The sequence below is a fragment of the Myiozetetes cayanensis genome, unplaced genomic scaffold (assembly GCF_022539395.1).
Source record: "Myiozetetes cayanensis isolate MyiCay16 unplaced genomic scaffold, myiCay2020 scf1, whole genome shotgun sequence".
NCBI classification, from domain to species: domain Eukaryota; kingdom Metazoa; phylum Chordata; class Aves; order Passeriformes; family Tyrannidae; genus Myiozetetes; species Myiozetetes cayanensis.
In genome coordinates, this window is record NW_026086604.1 from 59523785 (window position 1) to 59550549 (window position 26765).

Consider the following 26765-nt stretch of genomic DNA (forward strand, 5'->3'; position numbering starts at 1 on the left):
TATATCCTACTGGAATATGTGTAAGTAAATTAATATAGTATATATAAGTACAAATATATATATTTTTAGTAATTGATTTAAAAATAGATATATTTCATAGTGTTTAATATGTAATTATATATTTTTATGTGTGTGTATATATATATACAGACCCTGCTGGTCTCCCCAGTAGCTTGCACCTGGACATACCAATCCCTGAGGCTGCAGTTCCACTCCAGTTGTCTGTCATGGTACTGTTGAAACTCATTAGAGTGAGATTCAGCCTGTTCTGAAATGAACACCTAGTAAGAACACCAGGAGAAAGGTGGAGTCCTTCTGTGTTCCCATAGGGAAAGTGTTGAAACTATGAGTGTGGTTTTCAGCCATGCAAACAGGAAGGGTATTTAAAAAACTCAGCAGTGTACTGATTGGTTCTGCAAGTGGAGCAACAGAAGAGAAGCTGCAGGGCTGGCTGTAGGGCAGGTCCACACGCTTCTTGATAGAAGTAAACTTTATCATTTCTGCTATAATCATGAATGAGAGGTGGCAGTGATTTCTTTTCTGTGTTCTTTCCTTCTGATTGAAAAGCATTTTGAACAGCAACCAACCCCTATTTTGGGGGAACTTTTGGGGCAGTGGGAGCTGTTTTCAATGAAACATTGAAAAGCAATGGGACAGACTCTAAATAGGACTACAGAATTTATTCCATAATGCTTTCAAATGGAAATATTGTGGTCAGTTTTCTGAAAGGGTAAGTCTAAGGGTGCCAGTTGCTGCTAAAGTGGGTAAGCTCAGTGCTCTGCTGACCCTTCTGCTGTTTTCTCTCTGGAAGCCTGGGGATCATAGGGCTCAAAACAGTTTTTCCTTAGTCCCCTGTGTGCCAACTGTCACTTTCAACATTGGTTTGTCTTGTTCCCACCAGGGCATTGTTTACTGCTTCCCAAAGGGTAAAGAATCAGAAGACAAGTATTTCAGAGGAAAGAGAGAGTGTTCAATCACTATGTACCTACCTGTCTTCTCACGTGGTAATAAATTCTGCATTGGACTCCCTCTCACCTCCTGTGGCATATGAAAGATACAATTCACTCTCTTCACTGACAGAACACTTCTTTAATATGATTTCAAGATAGTTTGTCAAAAGTTACCTAGTCCTTTGGTCACCTTCCCTTTTGCTGGAATCAGGTTAGTCTTTATTTTCTCACAGTTTATGACACCATGACTCTTTTAATCCAAGGATGATGACAGCAACGCCATATAATGATAACCTGATCCCGCCTATGAAGAAATGGAACATAGGGATCTACTTCTAGGCTTTCACTGCCTGGCCTCAGTAAACTGCAAGTTTTCATCCTAGAAGTCTGGGAATTAGTACATCATAGGCTATGCTGTCCAGCTATGCTTGTTGCCTTTCAGGCATAAAGTAGTCACATGATTTTCACATGATAGTGTTCTTTGAATTAAAAGCAAATTAATTATGAAGAGATACTGTGTTTGCTAAAACTTCCATGTGTCCTGCAATACTTTCATTATGAAAATTTTAAGTTCTGTCACAGGCAGCACACTTCTTAGAGCTACACTAAGCAGCGTGGGAATTACTTTCTCTTTAAATATTCTTTATGCTGTATCACACTGATACATTAACAGAGGAAATGAAGCACTGGCAGCAGTGGGAATGCAGTCCTACATCCATAAAAATACTACTTATATAGTGTAGTTACTTCAGCATTTGTACACATAGAATACATGGGCTTCATAAGGCCTGATATGTCAGCAATCACATTCTATACTTCTGTTCTACTCAGCTTACCACAAACACATCTAAATCCTTCAAAGCCTTCAAGTCTGGAGTGGGACAGGATGATCTGCTTGGTTTATTGCAGATTTTTTTACTATGTGCTTTTTCTTTTTCCCTTATATTGCATAAAGATTGCTCCTTGCACTTTTTTCAGTCTTCATTTAGCTTTGGTGTGAGTAACAAATGAACAAATAAATTTGTGTTACATACTTCAGCCATAAAACATCTCTACAGGGTTTGTTTGGCGCAGGGAGAGAGGGAAAGAAGAAGCCAGTTGTTATTCCCAAAACTTATACTCTGAGAAGCAAGAGAGGTTTTGCTACCTTTTTATGAAGAACATGTTATTTGACTCTACTGAGCACTATTCCTAACTAGCAGTGTGGCATATAAGTTCATAGTACTTCCAGTCCACAAACCTCTCAGGAGATGGCATTGCATTCAACATTTTCTTTTCAATGACAGATCTGACAACCAGCTTGCCAGGCTAGCAGCATCATCCTTTTAGCTTCAATCATAAGTTCAGGGAAGTTTAGGGTTTTTTGCTATGAAATAGCAAAGCATGAGTCATAGCTGTTCTGCAGCCAACAGTCCACCAGGGACCAACATTCTTCATGATGGTAGGCTTAAAACGTTGGCAGCTTGCTATGAAATCTACTGGCCTTGTGTTGATGATACATCCTGGAATGGTAAGCAGAAATATCGTTACTGATGTAGCTTAGGGAAAAACCACCTTCCCCCCCCACCCCAGCCCAGTGTTTGACACAAGAATTTCCTAATAACCAGTAATGGAAAAGAAGTAACATTTGACTTTTGCCTGCATAGCATCTGCAAATTCTGGTCTGAGCTACATTACTGGATGTAGTCATGGTCCTTACACAGCTATTAGCAGTGAAAGCCTTTGATGGGTTGAGACACATGGACATCCACACAGACACAGCATGTATAGTAGAGGTTTCTGGCTGTAGTACCCTGAGTTAGCGTGTCTCGAAATGGATCTTCACAGTGGCTTAAGTGCTAAATAAGAACAACAAAAATAAATGCACTCAGAAATATGAAGTATTCAATGCTGATGAGAACGTGGGAAACTGGAGGACTTCAGAAGTGTCATTTTTCTTTGGTTTATCTGGAGCTGTAAGGGGATATCTTCATGCACCACAGGGGGAGACCTCCATGTGGAACAGGTCCCTGTGCCCTTTGCTTAGAAAATCTGGCATTTTCAAAACACATATCAGGAAGAAGGAGCTGGTGAAAGCTGTATGTAGAAGCCTAATGAGAGGAGCACTCATCCAAGGTGAGGGAGATGTGTCTTCGTTACCTTCCAAGCAGAAAGTTACAGAAGGTTCTGGGCAGAAAAAATGTAAACTTATGGGTTAAAGTTTCCAGATGTTTCTTCGAGGACTAAAGGAATTACTGGACCATCTTGATCCAAATGCTATGCCACACAGTTCTCTCTTGTACAAAGGATTTTCTAACTTCAGCCTTGAAAAGTTTTAACAGCAGATGAGAATTGATGGATGCGCCTGTTTCCTGATCTGTTGGTGATAGTATAGCACTCATCTAATCGTCAGCTCTGTCCTACCTGCTGAGAGCCTTGCTGCAGGGATCTTTCCTCAACAGGATGAACTCTACCTGGTTCTAAAGTTGTTTTGCGGGTTGCCTGCCCAGGCTCGGAGCCAGGCTCTGCTGACCACAGGTTCCCTGGTACTCCAGTGGAGAAACTGATAGACTGTGTTTGCATCAAACAGAACTCAAATCATTGGTGGCATGAGGTGCTTAATTAAAAGCATTGGACTAATTAGTACTTTATTAAATTAATAAATTAGGAAGAGTGGCTGTAATGTTGCCTAGTGGAAAAGTACCTTAGGATGCTGGTTGACAGCCAGCTGATCATGAGCCAGCAGTGTATCCAGGTGGCCAAGAAGGCCAATGACATCCCGGCCTGGATCAGCAATAGTGTGGCCAGCAACACCAGGGAAGTGAGCGTCCCCTGTAGCTGGCACTAGTGAGGCCTCACCCCAAATCCTGTTCACTTTAGGTTCCCTCACTACAAGAAGGCCGTTGAGGTGCTGAAGTGTGTCCAGAGCTGGTTAAGCATCTGGAGCACAGTCTGGAGAGGCTGAGGAAGCTGGGGTTGTTTAGCTTGGAGAAAAGAAGGCTCCTGGGAGACCTTACCATCTCTACAACCACATGATAAGGTCATGGCAAAAGGAGGGTCAGTCTTTTCTCCCAGGAAACAAGCAACAGGAGGAGAGGAAAAGGCTTCAAGTTGTGCCAGGGAAGATTTAGACTGGATATGAGGAAAATCTGACACTTGAGGACCTGGTTTAGTGGTGGACTTAACAGTGCTGAGTTAATGGTTGGACTCGGTGATCTTAAAGTTCTTTTCAAACCTCTGCTATTCTGTGATTCTGTGATAAAAGTAGCAACAGCTATTGTGAAACAATAAAGACTTGGTAACTTGCATGTACTACCATGTTACCTACATTTCAAAAACTCTTTTCAGTAAAAGGATCTTTCTCCATGTTTCTAGAAGTTCTTGCCAGCTTTTAGAAGATCTTGCTGGCCAGGCTGTAAGTGAGCTACAATTCTGTGTTAATGTCATGATTCCACAGCATATTTGCTTTGTCTTTCAGGAAAGGATGTGGCTGACAGATGGTACAGTGAAATAAAAAATTACAGTTTTCAAAACCCAGGGTTTTCTTCTGGGACAGGTAAGTTCAAATTGGGCACTATCTCTTCAAAACCACAGCTATTTTAAGAAATTGCTTTAAGAAACTGTTTGATATTAAAAAAACAAAATCTTTTTTCTTAGAAAAAGTATTAGAAAGTAAAAAAAAATTAGAATTCCCCCAAAGTTTTGTGTTAAAAACTGGCAGAAGGTAGAAGGAAACTGAAAAATGAGAAAGTTAGCAAAATTTATTGGCTTTTTTTAGTACTGTATTTTTCCTCCAACTCCAAAGTTTATAACAGGCAACTTATTTTTAAGGCAAATTAATTTGTAGGAAATAATAAGTTGGAATCATATAGGTGCCTTACTAAATGTACTGTGGTGTTACTTATATTGACATGTGAATTTTACTGAATGATATCACTCTGCTCACAGAGATCACTTCAGTTAAAATTTGGAGATGAGGAAGAGGCTGTTGGCTACATATTGCCAATCTGGTGCGGAATGAACTTAAGGACGTTGGAATAATGTTCAAGCAAGAGAGATGCTTGAGCTTGTCTCAGATGAAGAAAATCGTGTTTTTCTCCCAGGGGATTTGTCTATGCATAGAGGGAACAACTGATGAAGCAGCACAATGCAGGGGTGGTTATTAAACTAGGCAGAAGAAGCCACAAAAACAGTGTTCTTTTGAACAGTTGCACATGCAAACATATGGGGGAGTATGAGATGGTTAAAGCAAATGAATAATAGTCACTTTCAGAATTGCTCTTCACACTGCAGAGAGTATAGAGAAAGATATCTCTGTTGAATTTTATATCAGATACTTTCCAAACTACTTCTTTCATGGTTCTCCAACTAGGTATTCTTATTTGGATATAGGACATGGAAATGAGAATAGTAGAAGGGAACCAGTATGGATCAGGGTTTTTCAAGACAAAATGCAAATGTAGGGTTCTTTTTCATGTTCATAGTTTCTTTTCCTGTTAGATAAAAAAGCAGCTTTGTATTGGTCTTTCTTTCCTGGCACCTCACCTTTACAATGGTAAAGGGAATGTTACAGATTTAGTACCTAAAGTGAATGCATATGTTTCTCTCTCTTTCTTCAGGTCACTTCACAGCAATGGTTTGGAAGAATACAAAAAAGATGGGAGTTGGAAAAGCAGCTGCTAGTGATGGCTCAACGTTTGTGGTGGCTAGATATGATCCAGCTGGAAATGTAGTAAATCCAGGCTATTATGAAGAAAATGTCCTTCCTCCAAGAAAATAACTTTTTTTTTTTTAAGGTAGTTTTATTGCTTGATGACAAGTGAACCTGGATTTGGACCTAACAGTGTTTGAAATGAAGCACTAGTCAATGAAATTTCCTGTTTGATACTGCTGTTCACTTCTCATTACAGAGGAAACAATTACATGTTGCTTGAGTCAATGTGCACATTAAGTCCCTATTGCTTCTGATGGGGCCTCAGTTTATTTGAGGATGAAGTATGTGCAGCATTTCTGAAGGGTAACATTTCTAAGTTTTGGGGTTTTTTTTAATAGTTTGCATGAACTCCATATCAGCATGTGAGTAAGCACATGTTGGATGTCTTTATTTTTTTTAAACAAGCAAATTTATAGCTTTCTGTAAACTGAAGATACCAGCTTGTAATTATATGATTACTCTCAATATTTATGAATTATATGAATACTCTCAGTTTTCTGGTATTTTTTAATAACTGTAGCTTCTTTCCTCTGTCTTTACCTCCTGCTACTATGGGACCTTTTCTCTGCAGATGGAACATATCCAAACTTCCTGTATGAAAAGTACACATTTAAAATGTAGTGGCATTCAGACCTGTGTGTTTTGATTAAGAGGATCTCACAGAACGCTAAAAGGTTGCTGAAAAATTTTATCCGTCAAGCAAATAATAACTAATGCATGAGCTGAAATCCATTAAAATTGTTTAAATCCCATTTTAGGTGCTAATATATAAAATATGTTTCAGAAGAGTGTACTTCAAATTCAAAGTCCATCTTACAGTTTACAGTATGTACTTTGTCTTATAAGCAAATTGTTTACTTCTGTTACAGAAAGGTAAGATTCCGCTTTTTGATATTTACGCACAAAAGTTTCTTTGACAGCGCGCTTTGGATTTTATTTCTCAGTAACTTACTTTTATTTCCTATGGAACATCTTTCACAAGTGTCATGCTATACAGACAATAACATTCTCAAATCATCTCGTCTCCTTTAATAATGTCACAGTAGGAGGTATTCACATGGTTATAATTAAGAGATGTTTGCTCTTTGCTCATATCATTCAGTAAAAGTAATATTTCACATGCTGGATTGGTGCCTTGAAAAAATGAAGACTTAATTTCCTTAATAACAAACCAAGCAAAAGGCTGAGGACACTCTTTTCTGTGATGAAATGTGGATTGGGCGTTTTTTTGGCCAGGTTCATAAACACTGCTTCAATTTGGGTGGTTAATTTTTTTCCTCTTTAAATGTTTCTTTTGACTTTTGCTAAGATTCTGTATGCCATAATTTGGTTCATGAAGAGTGCCATTACGGAAATACTTCTTTTTGTTTACACAGTTATAATAAACTGCACTGTTATGGCTTGATTATATGTCACTGTGATGCTGTTTGTTACAATTTTTTGTTGTAACCAGGAATTTGACACATGCCATGAACAACTGAAAAATAAATATTTTTGTTTATGAACTACTCGAGGCTTTGCTGTTACCTGATTCTTTGTTGAGTAATCTTCAAATTTTATTTCTAGGACATTAACATATGACATTATTACTTTAGGAACATGGGGCAAATAAAAGCAGCAAGTATTCTAGTCCGGGAAAGAAAAAAGAGGCCTTCTAAGAAAGGATAAATCATACAGCAGATCATCAGTCATCCCTTTATACGAAGATTGAGCAAACAGTTGAAGCTGAAGAGGCGTACCCCTTTCTCTCTCAGACTCCTGCTTTGTATCTGATTTCGTTTCTACTGCTCTCTCTCTTGGCTGACGTGTTGTCAGTAAAGAATACCCACTCGACTCCCACTCGGGCGTGTGTGTTTCAGTAACTGCAGCCTTGGGACCTTCCTCCCTTCAACCCTCAGCTGACAAGTGAGATGGGAAGGAAAACAGGACTTTCTAAAAAAAAAAAAGTAGGCTTGCTGCAACTGACGTAGAGCTAAAAGCTGATGTTAAATAAATTAGTGGTATTAAAATACTCTGGTTTTTTTCCTAATGACATTCATGCTATTGCCCCTATAATTCCTTGAATGGTTGATGTAAAACTGTATGTATCCTAGTTGAGTGAGTCAAGTCAGAATATTTCTCTGCTGCCACCTAGGTTTTATTTTAATGTTAGAGAGAACTGGGAAGGTAGGTAAAGAGAGAACAAAACAAAGCCTGTAGTTATCTTTATTCAGAATGATGACAAGTGAACTTCTGGAGGTTTTTAGATGGAGCATTTTGAGGGGGCTTCAGAGGTAATTGGACATGGGAGAGACACAAAGCCACTCAAATAGACTCAATGAGTCCATGTAAGTAAGTATGATTGTAGCAATTAAAAAACCCCAAACTTAATTTAAATCCCTATAACCCAAAATTATGATATCGATACTTCTACAAATGAACTCTGTCTGCACAGCAAACCATGGTGTATGTAGGAGTCCAAAGGGAAGGGTAATGTTGCTGATGTGACTCACTGAAAAGCTATATGATTTTGGGGAATTGTACACTGACACTTGACTTAGCAGTTATCTGTATTAAAAGACTCTGTGTGGGTGTATTGCTCCACTCTCTACCACATCTTGGAGAGTTGTGGAGACTGGGAGGTGGCAAAGAAAGGTTATCTCCTGTTGTGTTAGACCAAAACGAGATGTTTAAGAGTCTCCTCAGACGGTTATACTGATACAAGTCACATTTGCCCTGGGAACAAAGATTGGGCTAAACTGTCAGCTCTGATACCAGAGGAAAATACCTATCTTTAGAGGCCTGCAGAGGGTTTCTAAGGCCTTTATGCAGCAGCAGGAGAAGAAGGAGGAGATGAACTGAGGCTTCATTTCCAGTCCTCTGGGTTAAAAAAGCACTTGGGGAAGAACTGGGACTGGTCTTAAAAGGTGCTGAAAAGGGAAGTCTGCATTAAACACTTTAGTTTGCCAGCTTTTCTCCTTTATATTCCCTAAAGGACAAAACCTCTCCCTGAGGAGACTTGAGGGTGTTGGTTGACTAGAAAGCTCAGCAAGACCCAAAAACATGCGCTTATAGCCCAGAAAGCAACTGTGTCCTGGGCTGCATCAAAAGCAGTGTGGCCAGCAGGTCAAGAGAGGGTATTCTCCCACTCTGCTCTGGCGATGCCCCCTCCCTGGAGTACCGCTTGCAGCCCTGGGGTCCCCAGCGTAAGAGGAATATCGACCTGTTTTAGTGAGTCCAGAGGAGGCCACAAATATGATCAGGGCGCTGGAGCACCTCTCCAAGAGGCAGACTGAGAGATTTGGGGTTGTTCAGGCTGGAGAAGAGCAGGCTCCTGGGAGGCTTTGTAGCAGCCTGCTGGTATCGTAAAGGGGACCTGCAAGAGAGTTGGAGAGGGGCTTTCTACAAGGACACATAATAATAATGGCCAGTCTTCACGAGCGAAGATCCGGGGAAGGTCTTTACACCTTCCAGCCTGCGCATTGGATTTTTTAGGCGAGACACAGTGTGCGCGGAACTGAGCCCACCCTTTAATCTTAAGGTTCATCTGCCGGGGCCAAGCGAGCTTGGACGGTGGCAGCGAGGTCCTCAGGACGTAGATGGGTTGCCTTTTTAAGGGCTAACGAGCTCCATCTGCCCGGGAGTGGCCCTGACCGGGAATCCAACCCGGGTCTCGGCGGTGACAGCGCCGCACCCTTAACCACTAGACCACCAGGGCCTCCTACAAGGACACATAACTGTAGGGGTAATGGCTTAAAACTGACAGCTGGTAGGTTTAGGTTAAATATTAGGAAAAGTTTCCTCACTGTGAGGGTAGTAACCCACGTTGTTCCAGGGAAGCTGTGGATGCCCCGTTCCTGGAAGTGTTCAAAGCCAGGCTGGCTCGGGCTTTGAGCAACCCTTTGTAGCGGGAAGTGTCGCTGCCCCAGGGGAGAGGGGAGCTGGAACTAGATAAGCTCTGAGCTCCCCTCCGACACAAACCACTCCGTGATTCTACGATCAAAATATCCCCTTAGTTTAGCACTCAGTCCGCCTGTTTTGACAATCGCCCCCCAAAACCCTTTTGCGGGGACTGCCGCTTACCTCTCCCACCACCACTCTGCCCCTCCCTCCCTCACCCCTCACCGCCGCATTTTCTACCCCCCCCACCCCCCGGGCTCTTCTGGAACACGACCCCCGGGCCGGGCAGGCCTCCCGCTCCAGAGGGGTGCCGGCCCTTTCCAGCGGAGTGCCGGCCCTTTCCCGGGAAGCGCGGCTCCCGCCTTTCCGCCTTCCCGCCAGCAGGGGGCAGCCTCGTCCCACTGTTCCCGCCCTGCGTCGCCTCTGAGGGAGGGGCGGGGGTGGCTCGGGCTCTGCTGCTCCGTCCGTGCCTGCGTCCAAAATTCGCATTAAAGCTTCAGTGCCAGAAAGCAAAGTAATAAAACCACTGCACAAAAAAATTTTGTTAATTAGAGTGTCCCGGCTGGCACAGTTCCCGGTGTTTTTTGTAGTCCTGACTCAATGGCTAAACGTCCTGTCTGGCCTTGGGCACAGGGAGAAGGCGGCGCTGGATACCTGTACACGTACTGATGGCTGGCTGTCACTGTGCTGGGAGTGGGAGAACACAGAGGAGGGGATCTGTGGTCACAGCTCCAGGGAGGATCACTTCCCCCCTGGTAGCAGGACCAGGGCCTGGAATGCTGCTTCTGAGCGGCTTGGCTGGATCTGTAATGCTTCCTCCCATCTGAGGGAAAGCAATGTCCTGCCTGGCCACAAAGGGGATGTAGATGGCTTTCCCACTCCTTCTGCCTCCACTTTTCTTCATTCCCCCTCTGCCCACCCCCCTCTACCACCCCCCATTTATTTAGGCTTTCTGCAAAATAGAGAAGAAACGCCCTGCAATAGCGAGCTGGCTGTTGGTAGGGTACTGCCAAGAAGAGTGTTTCATTTGCCTTATGACAGTGGCAAACCCCTGCACAACTCAATTACCTATCCTGTACTTTTCTTCCACAAAAGCAAACAGCTTAAAGTGCCTTGCTTGCTTTGTGTCCACGTTGTGCATAGGCTGAGTCTCCCCTTAGAAGCCTCAATACAAAAGCTATGTCAATGTAAGAAGCATGAGATGATTTCCCCTGTCTTTTCATCACAAATACGTTGCCAAATGCCTCACTCCAGACACAGATGCATTGTGGAAAATGTATTGAGTCACCATCCCTAGAGATACTTAAAAGAGTTGTAGATGTGGCACTTAGGGACATGGTTTATTGGTGGACTTGGAAGTGCTGGGTTAATGGCTAGAATCAATAGTCTTAAAGGTCTTTTCCAACCTAGAAGGTACTATGATTTTATGTTTCTATGAATTCTTTCTCCGACAATCAGGTTATTTCTCTCCTATATTTGATAATTAGTGATATACTGTGTCCCTTTTTTGCTGCTTGCCCACTTCCCTTGGCAAATGCAGAGCTGGCATGTAAAGCTCAAGGAGTCTTATTCAATTATTTTGGTTTGTATTCTCTCTTCTTAGCTGGGAATTGCTAGTGAACACAGTGCCTTCAGGCTGTAATTTCCTGTTGCATATTTTCTAAAACCATGTGAGGGATTGTTCTTGATGAGCTTTCCAGGAGCCTGCTACAATTGTACTTGTCTCATTATCAGCCAGATATTGCCTTCAGCTTCTTGCCACCCTTTTTCTCTTGCCATTCAGGATTGTTTTATAATGCCTTCCTGGGATTTGAATGCTAATATGGATCATGGAATCTCTGATGATGGGTGTTACAAATTTGTCTGGGCTAGCACAGAAAAAAAGGCAGGAAGAAAGGGCTCTGAGCACTAGGAATGTTTTGTAAAGGATATAAGTGCTTATATCCTAGACCAGAGCTTACCAAATGTTGGTCCAGGAGACAACGATGACTGTTCATGAGGTTGTATCACCCTTTTGCTGCTCTTCAGTAGGGATATGATCGGGTGGACAGAAGTCATTGTGAAATTCCTGGTGTTGAGGGTGGCAGGTGGCCCAAAGAATATGGGAGGACTGAGAAAAACATCAGCAGGGCTGCAAATGATCATTCTGTGTATGCCTGGTTCAGGCAGTGGAGCAGACTGAGGTGATGGCTCAACTGTACCTGAACTGAGTCAATGATTCTTAGGGCCAGAAAGAGCATTCAGCAACGCAGAGTTGATTTTGGCAGACCTGTGTACCAATATACCCAACCTACTACACTGTCAGCTGAACGGTACATCATTTCAAGGAACATTATCATAATTTCTGGAGGCTGCTTCATACCCAAACAAAGCAGTGAACACTGCCATGTATGCAGGTGGGTTTTTTATGAGCTTTCTTCTTAGCTCAGCTGCTTATTCTCCTGCCCTCCTGAGTGCAGTGCTTCAGGGTTTTTTGGGCCATGCTCCAGCATGTTAAAGACTTACTAGGAAGAGTCAGCCTGAAGGTAATGCTTTCCTTCTTTACTGAGGACTTGTTTAGAGAAAGGTAATTCGTGACTGTGATTGTGGAGCTGGACATCTATCTGAAGGTTGATGCTGGGAACCTTGCCCTGGTTTTAAGCAGCATAAATGGCCTGGAATGATCTGTAAGAGCTTTGAAATCCCCTCTTCTGTCTGCTGAGAGATTTCCTCCCTAAAACTTCAATAGGCACTGTGGCACCATCAGGGTCTGAACTTACGCTGGGTAAGGAGAGGTACTGTCATGAATTCCCAAAAGCACCATGGTCTCCTGGATGCTCTGAGGGAGGCTATGATATTCAGAGCTTTGAAAGACCAGAGGCAGCTTGAAAGCTTATGATTCTTTTCCTCAGTATTTGGACTTCAAGCTCTGTGCTGTTGCAAAGCACCACTTACTATTGCTGTACCTTTACAAGGTAAAATATGGTCTGCTTGCTGGCATTGTACCTTTCACACAGCAACTCTGTTCCTCTCCTCTTTCAAATAATAGGATTTAATGAGCAGAACTGAGCATTTGTGTTTATGTATAAAACATTTCATGCATTTGTAAAGGATGTGTCCAAAAGATTTAGGAAAAAAAAAATATCTCTCTCTGTCTTGTAGAATTCTATAGAATTGAATGCAAGAAAAACTCAGTGATTGTTTCTACCTCACTGTAACTTGTGTTTCAGTGTGCCACTGTACTCAGCGAAATGTATTCTATATGTTAGTAATTGTTCCTCTATGCTGATCACAATAGCTCAGGAGCTAATGATCTTTCCAGCAGCCTAGCTATTTTTCAGCTGCTCATTGAGGCCATTAATCAACATATCCAGAATCGCTTGAGCAACATTTACTAGCAATTAACCTATGGGTATGGGAATTTTTTTCCCTATTACATTTCTATTCTAGTCTGCACATCAAATAAAAGATGTATCCTAACACTGCTCTGTGCTAATTGAAAAGGCTAGAAAACAAAAGTTCTCAGACCTACATGGACCAGCTTGATATGAGAAAAGAGTGCATCCAATATGCTGGAAAAATGCTGCATTAAAGACTTTCCCAGATTGCTGAACATTAACTAACCTCTTGCTTTCCACTTGCTCTTCCTAACATTATATAGATGATAGAAGAGACATCCGAGTTCTGTTGCAGTTAGTAACTGTGTATTTTAATAGACTTAATGAAATATTCCCTTGGGAAGAAAAGTAACTGTATATATGTGTTCGCCTGACCTTTACACTGCCCCACTGTTTCTCTGTTCTCATTCCTTAAGCACTCAGTACTGGTATCACCTCACTTTTCACTAACAAGATGCAGGACTAAAATATTTCTAGTGTTACTTAGTAGTGTCAGCGAAGTTAAACCTGGGGAAATCTGCACCTCTAATGTATACTACTGTCTACAAACTTTATTTGACTGGCAAATGTTACTGTGTGGCTTAAAAGAGTTGTTTGGTTTTTTTTTTTGTCACGGAAGAAAGGAAACAGGAAAGTTAGTGAGAAATTGAAGAAACAGTTTGCCTCCAAAATTATTGCAGGAGACGTTTCTGGTTTGCAGGACTTTGCAAAGGTGGCAAATTAAACATGTCCAAAAGAACAATATGCACCATAAGCAGAGCTGGTGCAGTATCCCAGATTTATTGATATGACTGCAGAGGACCAGCACCTCCTGTCCTAGTATCTGCTGGCAGTTCTATATGGAGATGGTCTAGAAGCCTTAATGTTGCTTAAAGCTAAAGGAATGTCATGTTCTGTAACTGTGATCAGAAGCAGCTTAGACAAAGTAGGACATGCACCAGTGGCCAGTTTGCACCAGCACACTCACTGCTGTTAGCCTTAGTGAGCAGTGAAGGGAGACTTCTACCTGAAAGGAGTCTTTTTCCTGTGTACATCATTCTGCTGTCTGTGTCTCAGAAGTGCAACAGGAAATAGTGCAGTCCTCTAGTGCTGCTGGTAGCAGTTTTTGATCCTAGAAGCAAAGGGCCAGTAAAAGAAACTAATCACCCACCATGCTTTACAGCCTGTTTGCGTCACTAGTATCTACTTTTAGGTTAATATTAAAGACTGGAGGATAATAATAAACTTATTACTAAAGTACCCACAAGAGAATTACTTTATCTTCTTGTAAAACCCAAAGTTTCATTTTTGCTGTTCATTTTCCTTCACCCCAGACCCTGTGGGGAATGTATTCATTCTGTGTCTCAGGTTAGACTGAAATTCAACATCACCAATTTTTGCAGCACTTGTCATTCAGCCATCCAATTTGAATACGCAGGACTGTAAGAGAAGCCTAAATATAGTGATTGAATCGGTCCTTATTTATGTCAGAGACAATGCCAGTTTCTAGCCCACATCTTGTGGGGGAAGGAGGCTTCAACACGTGACACGAAAGGAAACAAAAAAAGATGTCTCCAAACACATTTAACATAACTCTCTTGCTTTCATTTGGAGTATGACTCATGGGTTTTAAGTGATTAGTAGAGCCTCAACTTCAATACCTGCTCAAAATAGCCCTGTTACCTCTGATAAGAGAGGAGGACGTCACTTTTACTGAGTGTGGTGGCCCTTCTCATCTGCAGTGGAGTGAAAAAGAAGACAAAATGTGGGCAGGCCCCATGCAGCAAAAGGGACATTTTAGTTCCCCTGTTACATTTGCTGAGCCCATTTAACATCTTCAGCTCTGGCAAGTGTGAAATTTTGGGCTGAGGGGCAGACCTTTCCGAGAGAGCCTTACATGCTGAGTTAAAGAAACAGAAACTGACACCAGGTCTGAGGGTAATGCAACCTAATTAAAATTAAGAGTGGTTGGAAATGTGTTTGGTTATATTCTGTAGGCAACGAAAGGCTATTTTCCTAAAAATGCTATCTTGATGATTTGCCCAATTTATATTCTTGTCTTTTCATTTATTAGTTACCTAAACCTTATAAAGCAGAGCTTTCTCCATCCTCATGAGGCAGGTATGTATACAAATGGCAGGTACTGATGAAATGTTTACTGAAAAGATTAGCTTGTCAATGAGGCAAAGGATGGATATTGATCCGTCTTCTATGTTTGTCAACCTGTAACCTGTTTAAGAAATGGCCTACAGCAATAAAATCCAATCAAGCACTCTCTGCAGCTCCAGCTTTCTTGTAATATAGGGAGGGGATTCAATCACAATAAAGGAAATGAACCACTTATCATATAAATGAGGGTAAGGCAATTAATGGGTTACAGGTTCTAAGTGAGGAGAGTTCTGACTGCAATACAGGATTAAACAATGGCTATTTTGTACATCTGAGCTTTTCTGTGGTCTTTCTACAGGGAGAGCTTGTTTTGTGGCAAAATATGTTGCAATGCTGAGTTAACAGGTTTAACAGAGCCAAGCACACTGTGTGCCTCCCCTAACTAAATCCCTGCTTGATAACTTGAAAATGTTTTCAAAGAGGTGGTCAAAGCAGTCTTCTAAGTAATTAATACCACTTGTCAGTCCATAGGGCCACCTGAAAAAGAACTTTTTAGTTTTATGAGAGATGCAAAAGATTGCAGAATTTTTATTTTATTCAACGTCAGAAGAAAATTGAGCCTTTCCTAATATGATCTTTCCTACCCTACCTCCCCCAGGTCCAAGTTGTGTTTAAGACAAGTGCTGTAACCTCCAGGCTGCAGATACAGTCTTCAATTGCTTGTCTTTTTCTATTTGCTTGAATGAGTAAGATCTGATTTACAGATAGGATGACATGGGCCCTCTCTTCCTTCCAGTAGAGTGGGCATCCATGTACAACACCCAATTTGTAAGTTTGGATCCCTGTCCTGGAACAACGAAAATGGAAGCTGATGTTGAAGCATTTGCCATTTGAGACAATTGATCAGTCCTCTGCATTCTTAGGTGTAGGTTTCCTTCTCCAGAAATACAATCCCAAATCTTGCTGGGAAAAGATGAGATCAAGTAATTTTTCCATTAAAGGTTTAGGTCTTGGTATTTGCTGAGGACTGACTTTGGCTGGATATCAGGTGCCCACCAAGCTGCTCTCTCACTCCCCATCCTCAGCAAGACAGGGGGAGAAAATAGGACAAAAAAGTTCATGGGTCAAGGTAAGGACAGGGAGAGATTATTCACCAGCTGCTCTCACTGTCAAAACAGAACTGAGGAAACAAATTTAATTTATTGCCAATTAATAGTAGAGAAAGATAGTGAGAAGACAAAAGTGGAAACTCAAAACACCTTCTTCTTGACTCCACCTTTCTTTTCATTCTCAATTTCACTCCCATCTCCTCTATCTCCTCTCTCCATGCAGTGCAGCAGATGGGGGCTGTTGTCCATCCATAACATTTCATCTCTGCCACTCCTTTCTCTTCATGCTGTTCCCCTGCTCTGGTCTGGGCCCTGCCTACAGGCTGCAGTTTTTCATGAACAGCTCTGGTGAGGGTCTTTTCCTGTCCCAGTTTAAATGAGACAAGGGTCTTTTGCTGAGGATGAATTAGGAGGAAAAGACCCAAACTTCTCTTTCCAATTATAAATCCAAAATTAAGAGGCTCCGATTGAAGGAAAACAAATTATGGAAAAGGGAAAATAACAGTCCTTTATTAAAAGGTATGTGTGTATTAACAGGAACACGGGAAAAATAAAAAAAAAACCCCAAGTGAAATAACTAAGTAATACTCCTATACCCACCAATAATCCCCTTTAAGAACAAAACCGATAAACCGGCAAAAAGAAAATAGTTCAATTTCTTGCACCCTTTGGTGCAGTTCCAACCACAGTCAGCAGGGGGCGCCGTCGGGTCACTGGAGATGCAAAATTTGTAATGTCCTGTACCATTCACCAGGTGGCGCTGTTGGGTCACTGAAGGTGTAAAAAAACTTGTAGTGTCCTATTGTAGTCACCAGGTGGCGCTGTTGGATCACGGGAGGAGTAGAACTTGTAATGTCCAGTGTCCGTCACCAGGTGGCGCTGTTGGATCCTTGGCTGCCACCGGGAGGAGGGGGGAAGACAACAGCAATAAAACAGAAAGTTCTCCCAATGGAAGAAAACTCACAAACTTCAGCTGATTAGGGTCCGTTGTAAGCAGGCTTGCAGTCAGCCAGAGGTGAGGCAAGGGCAGCAGCCAGAAACTCCCCTCCGACAGGAAAAAAAACAAAAGGAACCCGGCAGTGTCTGCAGCCCACAGCAGGCTCTCACCCCGGCAGAGCGAGAGAGAGAGAGAGAGTCTCCTCCCCCCCAGCCTCCACCCCCTTCCAGTCCCACACCAGCCAACTCCCCCCTTCGTTGTCAAGGAAACAAATCTCCATCATTAAGGGCTTCTTTTGTTCAACTAATTGGCCCATCACAGAGCACACACACACGGCAGGAGGAAAGGAAAGAAAAATTCCTTGCTAAAGAATACGGACTATGACATTTCCACAGGTCACAGTCTTGAAGGCTCAGACTGCTCCAGTGGGTCCCCTGTGGGGTCACAAATCCTGCCAACAAACCTGCTCCAGCATGGGCTCCTCTCTCCATAGGGCTACCCGTTCTGCCAGGAGCCTGCTCCTGTGTGGGCTTTCCACAGGGTCACAGATTCCTTCATGCATCCACCAGCTCTGTGATGGGCTCCCCCATGGGCTGCAGAGGGACAGCTTCCTCACCATGATCTGCACCACGTGCTGCAGGGGAACCTCAGCTCTGGCACCTGGAGCACCTCCTGCCCCTCCTTCTTCACTGAGCATGGTGTCTACAGAGATATTTCTCTTGTATTTTCTCACTCCCTTGTCACAGATGCTGCCCAGTGTTCTTTATATTTTCTTAAATATCACTGAGGTACCACTGGCATTGCCGAAGGGTTCAAGTTTGCCGAGGATTGATTCCATCTTGGGGCTGGCTGGAGTGATGGCAGCTCCTGATGTCTTGTCACAGAAGCCACCCTGCAGCCTCCCATGCTACCAGAACCTTGACATGTAAATCCAATACAGTACTTCAGTGTTTTCCAGCAAAACGTGTGTCACTGCAAGCATCTGATCAGTGCTTAACCTAGAGAAAGTAGTATCTTGTATCTCCAGTGATTTTTTTTTTCCTTTTCTAAATAATATTCTTCCTAATGGATGCCTTTATTGTTTCCAATGCTCACTGTAATAGACTTCATTAGGTAAACATCATTTAAAGAGGAGATCAGTTGAAGACTATGCATGACACTGAGTAAACTGTGAGAATTCAGAGAACTCCTCTACTTGGGGAAGGTGAGGAGACACACAGTCCTCAATCCCCACTCCCATTGTCAGATAGACTACCAGTGAACATGGCAGCCTGTCCTGTCTGACATCTGTCTCAGGTACCTGACACAAGTCTCTTAAGTCCAACCCAGCAGTCTCTAAGTTCATCAACTCAGCTGAAGGTGCAGAGAAACCACAGCTGATCTAAAAGCCTTTCTGAAAATGTGGCTTGCATTGATCTGCCAAGTGTGAACCCCAGCCAGGGAGAAGAACAAGCTCTCACAGTAATCTGTCAGCAGTAAAATGTTAGTTTAAATTTTTCAGCAATTTACCTTGCAGAGGTAAATTTTGTTTTAAATCTTAAGAGCTGTTTTAGGTCTACAGTTACTGTGTCTCTTAGCCATATCCACCTTTCCAGTGATGACTACTGCCATGTATACTCTCTTCCAGTTCCAACTCAACAATCTCTTTCCAGTGGAGTAAAGAGTCCTTGAACACTGTCTCTTCTTTCACAGAATCATAGAATAGAATTACAGAATGGGTTGGGAGGGATTTTAAAGATCATCTAGTTCCAACCCCCCTGCCATGGGCAGGGACATATTCAACTAGATCAGGTTACTCAAAGTCCCATCCAGCCTGGACCTGAACACTTCCAGGGATGGGGCATTCACAGGTTCTCTGTGAAACCTGTTCCAGTGCCTCATCACTCTGACAGCACAGATTTTCCTCCAAATATGTAATCTAAACCCACTCTTTTGGTTTAAAGCCATTGTCCCTTGTCCTATCACTATGAGCCCTTGTAACAAGTCACTATTAAAGGCAAAATTATAATTTAATTATTAAAATTAGTAAAATAAATAAATGGAGCTATTTCTCATGAGCTCAAAACCTTAGTTTTGTGACTTGAACAGACTAAGACAGCAGGAATAGGATCTGAATTAAATTTGAAAAGTTTGAAATAAAGGGCTTTCATATGCTGTAGTGACAAATTTTTCATGTGTAAGAAATTTAATATGAAATAAAATGCTGAAAAAGCTGTGACATGGTGCTTCCTTTTCCAGGGACCCTAAGTACAGTAACAATGGCCAAAAATGAGTGTAGATGTTGGAATACTCAGGATAGAGTCAAACCCTTTCAGATTGTTATGGCATTATCTTGTGATGCAGATACCTTGCTGGTACCAGTACCATCTGGTCTGGCGTTCCCAGGTGGAGGTGTCTGCCACTCATTTGTGGGAGAGAGGAGAAACCTACATCTGGTTCCTTCTCTTCTCCAGATACCATGTTCCCCAGAGACTTACTGTCTGCTTTGTTAATGATTAAGAGCTAACTACAGAAGGGCACGTATCAAGTATGGACATTTTATATTGTGTCAGAATTGAGGAGGAAGCCTCAGGCTTGTGTCCCATGTGTCTCTCTCCAGTATTAATCTTCTCAGTACATGAAATATTTTTCACCAATACATAACCTCACTTATTACTTCCTGCCATTAAGTGCAGCAAATACTCAGACACTCTTCTGGAACATTTCCAAATGAAATCTCAGAGTCATTACATTAACCTTTTCCATTATAGAGCAGAAGGAAATTAGCTATTGGCACACACAGAAATACTTAGAAAGTGGTACAGTATTTCGCATAATTGTATTTTTATCCTTTCCAACAATGCAAAGAGTTAAACAAAAGCATTAAAAACCCTGCATGCTTCATTAAAAACTCTCAATTTGTCTATTTTCAGCAAAATAAGCCATCAGTGTTAGATTCTATAATTGACACCATTGCTTAGGGAACAAACCTATGAATCTTATTAGAGACAAATTCATTACTTTAAGTCCACCCTTAGGATGCAGAGCTCATAAAAGAAACCTCTGGAGGGTTCAGCTTAGGGGATGAGATGATTTCAGGCTGCAAATCTACAGATTTGCTGTAATTAACCTGAACTAATTATTGTCAGGCGATGGGTCAGACATCCTGGATAAAAGCCCCTGACTGGTTTTGTGGTCTACTGGGTTTTCAGCAAGAGAGCTGCTTGTTAAACAAAGAAAAAGTACTGAAAGCACAGCCCTATATATTCTTAAAGTAAAATAAATCTTTCCACTGGGAGAGAATAGCAGAGTCTATTTAAAATGCACAGTCAATTGGCACACTGAAATATATCAATGTTTAATACTTCTGCTAGCTAGCTCGCTGCAGGCAATGATCAGTAGCAATGGTCAAAAACAACTCCTGGGTGGGTTATGCCGATCTCCCTCCATATGAAGCGAGTGACTGCCTGCCTGCTTTTGCAGATATCACGAGAAGGGATCCATTTAAGCAATTCTTTGTGCACTGCAGGTGCACATTACAGTCCTGCAATGGATGCTGCCCTGTCACTATTCTTCTGCTGCTTTCAAGGAACAAGGCAGATGCACAGGTGCACCTACAGAAGCTTCTATGACTCACATAGGGCAGAAGGAGTAAGCTAGCCTGTACAAGATATGCTGAAAACCCTGTAATATAGATTACAGAGATTTAATTATCATGGCTTCAAAAAGCAGTGACTATTTTTACCAGTAGTGGAAGAACTGTCTAGCCTTATTGTTTCAAACACAAATTTTTGTATGAATTCAAATTTCTAAATTCTGTTGAAATCAGTGGCCATGATGTGTGAAAATGTTTTGAGACACCCCTGTCCTTTGAAGTTTTCAAGACTTGGCTGGGCAGAGCCGACATGTTCTAGTGTGGACGATAGTTCTATCTTGAATGAGTGGGAGATGACCTCCAGTAAGTCCCTTCTGGCCAGCGTTTCTATGACCCAGTGGGTTTAAGAAGTGGTTACAAGGAGAACTGTGTGCTCAGGTGCCATCCTCACCCTCTCAGGAGATGCTTATGGCTGCTCCTTGCTAAGGAGTTCTTTTCCCTTCAGTCCAGAGGTTTGCTGCCATTGCTTTTTCTCTCTTAAAGATACACTCCTTTCATCTCTATTCCTCCTTATTCTGCTGCTGTTTCTTGGCAGGTGGTCGTATATTTTTACTGTATCTTTCACTGATATTGGACAGTTTGTTTTTCATGTCTTCTGTCTGCAACTGATACTGTTGGACAAGGTTTCTAACAGGGTACTCTGAACAAGGGAAGCCTGTGTATGAGTGCAGCACAGCTAGGGCTGATTTTGGCAGTGATCACCTATGGACCCTGGAACACACCAGTGAGGGAGTAGAGGGGATGGGCAGTGGGTCTTGTCATGTGAGTGACTCAAAGTATCTTCAGTGATACTTTAAGTCACTTGAATGTAACTTAAATTGCATTAAATTTGGAGCCTCTGTGAGGAAAAAAGTCTGTATCAGTGCCACCTAATAAATCCCAGGTCCCTCCTTTGCTGCATGGCTGCAGAGTTTCTTCAGGTTCCTCATGCACTCACTTGCTCCCAGGTAAAATTGTCTGCCTCACAGGGGTACTGTGAGTGGAAAGTTGGCTCACATCTGCTAACTTAATGTGGTTCATCAAGATACAGAGGTCTTGAACTTGAGAAATATTGTGACTAGACCCTGGCCTGTTTTTTTCACTCTCCCAGGCCTGCACACAAGCAGTGATATGCATTTGTCCAAAAAGTGTTGGGCAGAGGTCCCTCTATGTGACCTGGTGGACAATGAGCTCTGGCTTCAGAGTTCTCACTGCACTTCTGGGGCTGGCATGGCTGGATGTTACGAAGTGCTTTGTTGAATTGGTCTGTTTGAGCTTCTAAGGATCAATATTTAATACGAGATAACATTTTGCTTCTGAACATTTCTAATTTAACCCCCTGACCCTGTAAGTATTAAACATAGGGTTACTATGTATTGTTTCCATTTCCTGATGTTGGGTTCCTTGTAATAACATTATTTGGAGAGCAGGAAGAGGGATGCCAGATAAAAAGTGCCTTTTTGCCATCCTTCCATCAGGTCCTTTGCTGACCTAGCTGTATTTTGGTCTTCCTGAAGCATGGGCCTTTTGATCTTGATATAAACAAAACCTTCTTCAGTGTTAAGAAGCTTGACTGGTGTTGACCGTGCCTCTGTTTACAAATAAAACCTGGTCCTGTAGCATTTGTTTTGCTGTGTCATCAGGTTCTTTTCCACTTGTACTTGGTTCATGCCATCTTACTGTTTCCAATACAAACTCCTACAACAAGACGAAAGTCTCCAAAACCCTCACTTCACTGCCCTGATTAGCTGTGACTTGTGTTTCAGGTGTGGCTTCATCAGAAGTCAAACATGCCAGCAGAACTGAATTACCGAGTCATCCCAGATGGAATGGCAAGATGGGATGAAGGAGTGCTACTCCTTTCACATGGATACACTTACTCAGCAAAGTGAGAGGAAAAAGAAGAAATTTTGATGATAGCAGAGCGGGAGCTGTTACTCTTTTTGTTCTATCCTGCAGACAACACAGCACCCATAACCCCTGGCCACCCTGGGCTAAAACAGGTAGTATCACCGGTCCTGGAGTGTAGTAGAAGTAGCAACAGATAATATTTGCAATTCTGCTATATGGAAGAAAAGCAAACAAATTTTTCCTTGTTGATTTAGATCAGTGTAAGATTGTGCTGGTTTTGTCTGGGATAGAGTCCGTTTTCTTCGCAGTAGGTGGTATGGAGCTGTGTTTTGGGCTTGTGCTTGAAACTGTGTTGGTAACACAGGGATGATTTCATTATTGCTGAGCAGTGCTAGCAGGGTCAAGGCCTCTTCTGCCCTTCACCCCACCAGCAAGGAGCCTGGGGGCGCACAAGGAGTTCAGAGAGGACACAGGCAGGACAGCTGACACCAACTGACTCAACACATATTCCATACAATATAACATCATGATCGATATATAGAGCTGGAGAAAGAAGAAGGAAGTGGGGTACATTTGGAGTGATGTCCTTTGTGTTCAAAGCACCATTAAGCATGATGGAGCCCTGCTTTCCTGGGGATGGCTGAATACCTGCCTGCTCATGGAAAGGGGTGAATGAATTCTTTGTTTTATTCTGCTTCTGTGTGTGGCTTTTGCTTTCCCTGTTAACCTGTCTCTATCTCAAACCACGGGTTTTCTTGTGGTTTACTCTTCCAATTTTCTCCCCCATTCCACCAGGGGGAAGTGAGGCTACGTGGTGCTGAGTTGATGGCTGGGGTTAAATCATGACAAGGACCCTTTGAGAACTGGTCTCCCCCTAATCAGCATCAGCTTAGGGCAAGAGAATTGCAAGCTTGCTCTATGCCTGTTTATAACAGATATTACAAATAAAAACTAGTTACCAGTGAATGGAAAATCCTAACTGCAGCAGGAAAAGCTGCAGTTATCATGCATCACCACTGTATGCCACTACAGACTAATTACTCTAGTGGATCCCAGAGATGAGGCACTGCTACAGCAGACCCTCAAGAAACACTTAGTTAATATTAAATTGTAATCCTATTACCTTTAGATGTTCTCAATGCTATTAATCTCACGGTTTCCAAGTCAGCAGTTTAAAAACAGATTATCTGAAAATCACAATGCTATTAACCTCTTTGTGTGTATACCATTTTTAAGCACAGGAGCCCACAGGAGTAAAAATAATAACAAATTTATATTTTCAGTGTCTTTCTGCTTAAGAATATTCCATGTATAATTCAAAATTCATCAGAAAAGCACCATCCATGGAACAGATTATTTTCATAATCTATTTATGCTAAAGATAAAATAAACATGAATAATCAGAAATGAATGATCTCATCCACTGTCTTTTGTATGTCCTCTATTGGACTGGTACAAAATTATGATCATATTTATATCCTTGCACCAAAAGGAATAAATAAAGCGCACTACAGAAGAATTATTTGTTTTATAACTTGAAATAGATTTCTAGACTTAATTTACATCCTAATAAAATTTTTGTTGGAAACTCACTAGTGGTTTTGCAAAAAAATCTTTGCAACACACACTACCAGGCCAAAATAAAAATTAACTTCATGCTGACAGAACATGAAGAACTTCTCAAGCATTTGTATATAAACGCTTAAGTAAGATTGTAAATGCTTAAGTTAACACATGTTTTTTTAAATCATATCCAAAATTAGGTCTCCATTTCTATTGCTTTCTCCTACAGGTTGAAATCTGAAAGAATATTTTCCTTTTTGGTCTCTTCAATTTTCTGATCATTCCAATTCATTGTTTCTGTGTCTTGTTACCAACAGAATTAAGCAACTTCTTGTTTCTCTCTCTTTAAACCTCTATTCTTCTGCTTTCTTTAGTTTTCATTCTGTCTGCAGTTTAAAATATTATTTGCTCCAGAAAAATCCCTATTGGATGGATGGGAGAGGGAGAATGTCCAGGGAAAGGACCCCCAAAGAGTAATTATAGAAATTATTACCTTGATAAGACAAATTAGTCCTAGAATTTTTAGTATCTCTTACGGAAATTGTAGGGAATGTCTCCTTCACCTCAAGAGCAAAAGCCAAGTAACCTGGAATTGTAGCCTCACCAAGAATTGGGATGTTTAAACTCAAAACTTCACAATTAATTACTCTTTTACAGGCTGCATCATCACCTATTCCAGGGAAATTACGGACCCTCTCAGATTGCATCCTTTCCATTCCCTGGTCGGTGAGGAAGATGGGTGGTGCAACTCATGGAGTATGTTTCCTTTTATTGCTGAGATGCATCTTTCACCAACCCAGAGACATCTCGCTTTTGCCCTTGCAAAAAAGTTGTGTGACAGTAATTTACCGATATACAAAAGTGATTAATATTAAAAGGTGCATTAAAGAGATTAAATGACTGGAAAAAAAAAATAAGAAAAGGAAATCTTCTCTCTTAAAAGTGTATTTGTCACTAAAGTAACATCCATTAATTGTTTCAGTGCTGAAGATCTTCAGCTGATTTTACAATAGCTACTGCTAGGGCCTGATGATGCTACTTCTGCTACAATGCCACAGCAGTTGCACAGGAGATGGTACAAACTGAGGTATTATTTCTAACAACCATCCCTTGTCCTCTGGGGTTTCTCTGGGAATTGTGACCCATGATTGCTACCAGCAGACTGGATCCAATCCAAATATTTTGATCTAGATGTGACTACAATCATCTACTCAGTTATGTCTATCTAATTGTTAGTAACTACTTTTATGTTTGACATTGTAGTTTACAGTTTCGTAACAGCTCCCTTTTCTGGCTGCAGTGTGACATTTGAGGTCTGGAAGGGGTTATTCCAAACCCATAAGTGAATTAATCCCTTCCTCAAGAGTTTCCCTCTTAAAATAGTTATTGGGAAAAATGAAAGTGTAATCATTTGTCCAACAATGGTTCTAGTGGAAGGAAACATAAATTAAGTCATATTAGATCTCTGAAACATTAGATTAGGCAAATTAGACATCTTATTTTTCTTTAGAAACCTAAATCTATAGTAGTACTAAAACAGTGCAGTGCTGGATGGGAGAGGAAAATAACTATCAGTTGTGAAATATCTTTGGACTGTTTAGTAACATTACCATTCACAGCCACGGAATACATTATATTTTATTGTAAACTTTGTTCCTTAGAGAAGTATAAATCTTGAAAGTGTGTCAATACTTGGCAAAGTAAGCAGTCTCAGGAGGCAAAGAATGTTTAAGACCATCTATCAAGTATAAGAAGTTGATAGCAATTAAAATCAGGGCTGTTTATGTATAAACATAAATTGCAGAGGTAGCTTAAAACTGCCCAGTAAAAATCTTGGCTGGGTGGAAATTCCAATTGCAAAAGACTGCAGAAAGCAACATCTGAATTTTAAGAACTGTTTTTGTAGCATACGCCTTTTCTTTTTTCTCTAGAGATGATATTTTCTATGAAATTTTATTACATTAAGGGAAATCTATCTATTTATTTATTTTCACATCCAAATGCAACAAAACCCAAAAACCGCTCAACAATAGGTAGAAACAAAATATCTTAGATAAAATATGGCTTGTATTAGATGAGCATTAATCCAGATTATATGTCAGTGTTCACTTTTCCCCCCAAAGTGATACAAAGAAGGATGAGGAAGTTAATTACTGTAATCATGATGATTATTCTTTTATAAGGGAATGCGCTCACAACCTTTTTTTATAATTGTGTATTTAAACAGAATTAACTGTGTCTCTTCAACATGAGAGGTCTGAAGGAAACAGACCATTGCATGGGCAGCCTGCACAATGTTATTGCTTTTTGTAATGGTTACAACACTCAAAACTCCAGCAGAATGAAAGCCCACAGAAAGAGTAGTGGGAGGCTTTACTCTTCGGAAGAGGGGAGGGGCCAACCTGCATAACCCAGCTACTGGGTACCTAGTTCCTGGCTTGAAAGGAATGTGTTGGTCTCGTTCCAGGTATGCTGTCAGATCTTCTGAGCTGTGGAGTTCTGCCTTGGCTCGTCCTTGCACTGTGTCCAGCAGAGCATGTCTGCTGCTGGCTGTCGCACACAGTGCTCAGTGTGAGTACAAACAAGCTGTGCATCAAGAATAAGGTGTGCACATTTGCTGTTTTTGGTCTAATGGTCAGTCTTGGATCACTGTGTTTGGGTCAGTCCTTGAAGAGGTGCAAGGAGCATAGCCAGAGCACTGGTTA

At 41.6% G+C, this 26765-nt stretch overlaps 1 protein-coding gene across 3 annotated transcripts in view; it reads left to right on the plus strand.

The window, feature by feature from the left end:
* Positions 1-7433, plus strand: part of GLIPR2 (GLI pathogenesis related 2) — a 34465-nt gene extending 27032 nt beyond the window's left edge. For all 3 annotated transcript variants that reach the window (XM_050311217.1, XM_050311235.1, XM_050311227.1), the window contains exons 4-5: positions 4408-4485; positions 5549-7433. In XM_050311217.1, coding sequence (XP_050167174.1) covers positions 4408-4485; positions 5549-5709 — 239 coding nt within the window. In that variant the 3' untranslated portion in view covers positions 5710-7433. The remainder of the gene's footprint in view (positions 1-4407; positions 4486-5548) is intronic.
* The last annotated feature ends 19332 nt before the right edge of the window (positions 7434-26765 follow it).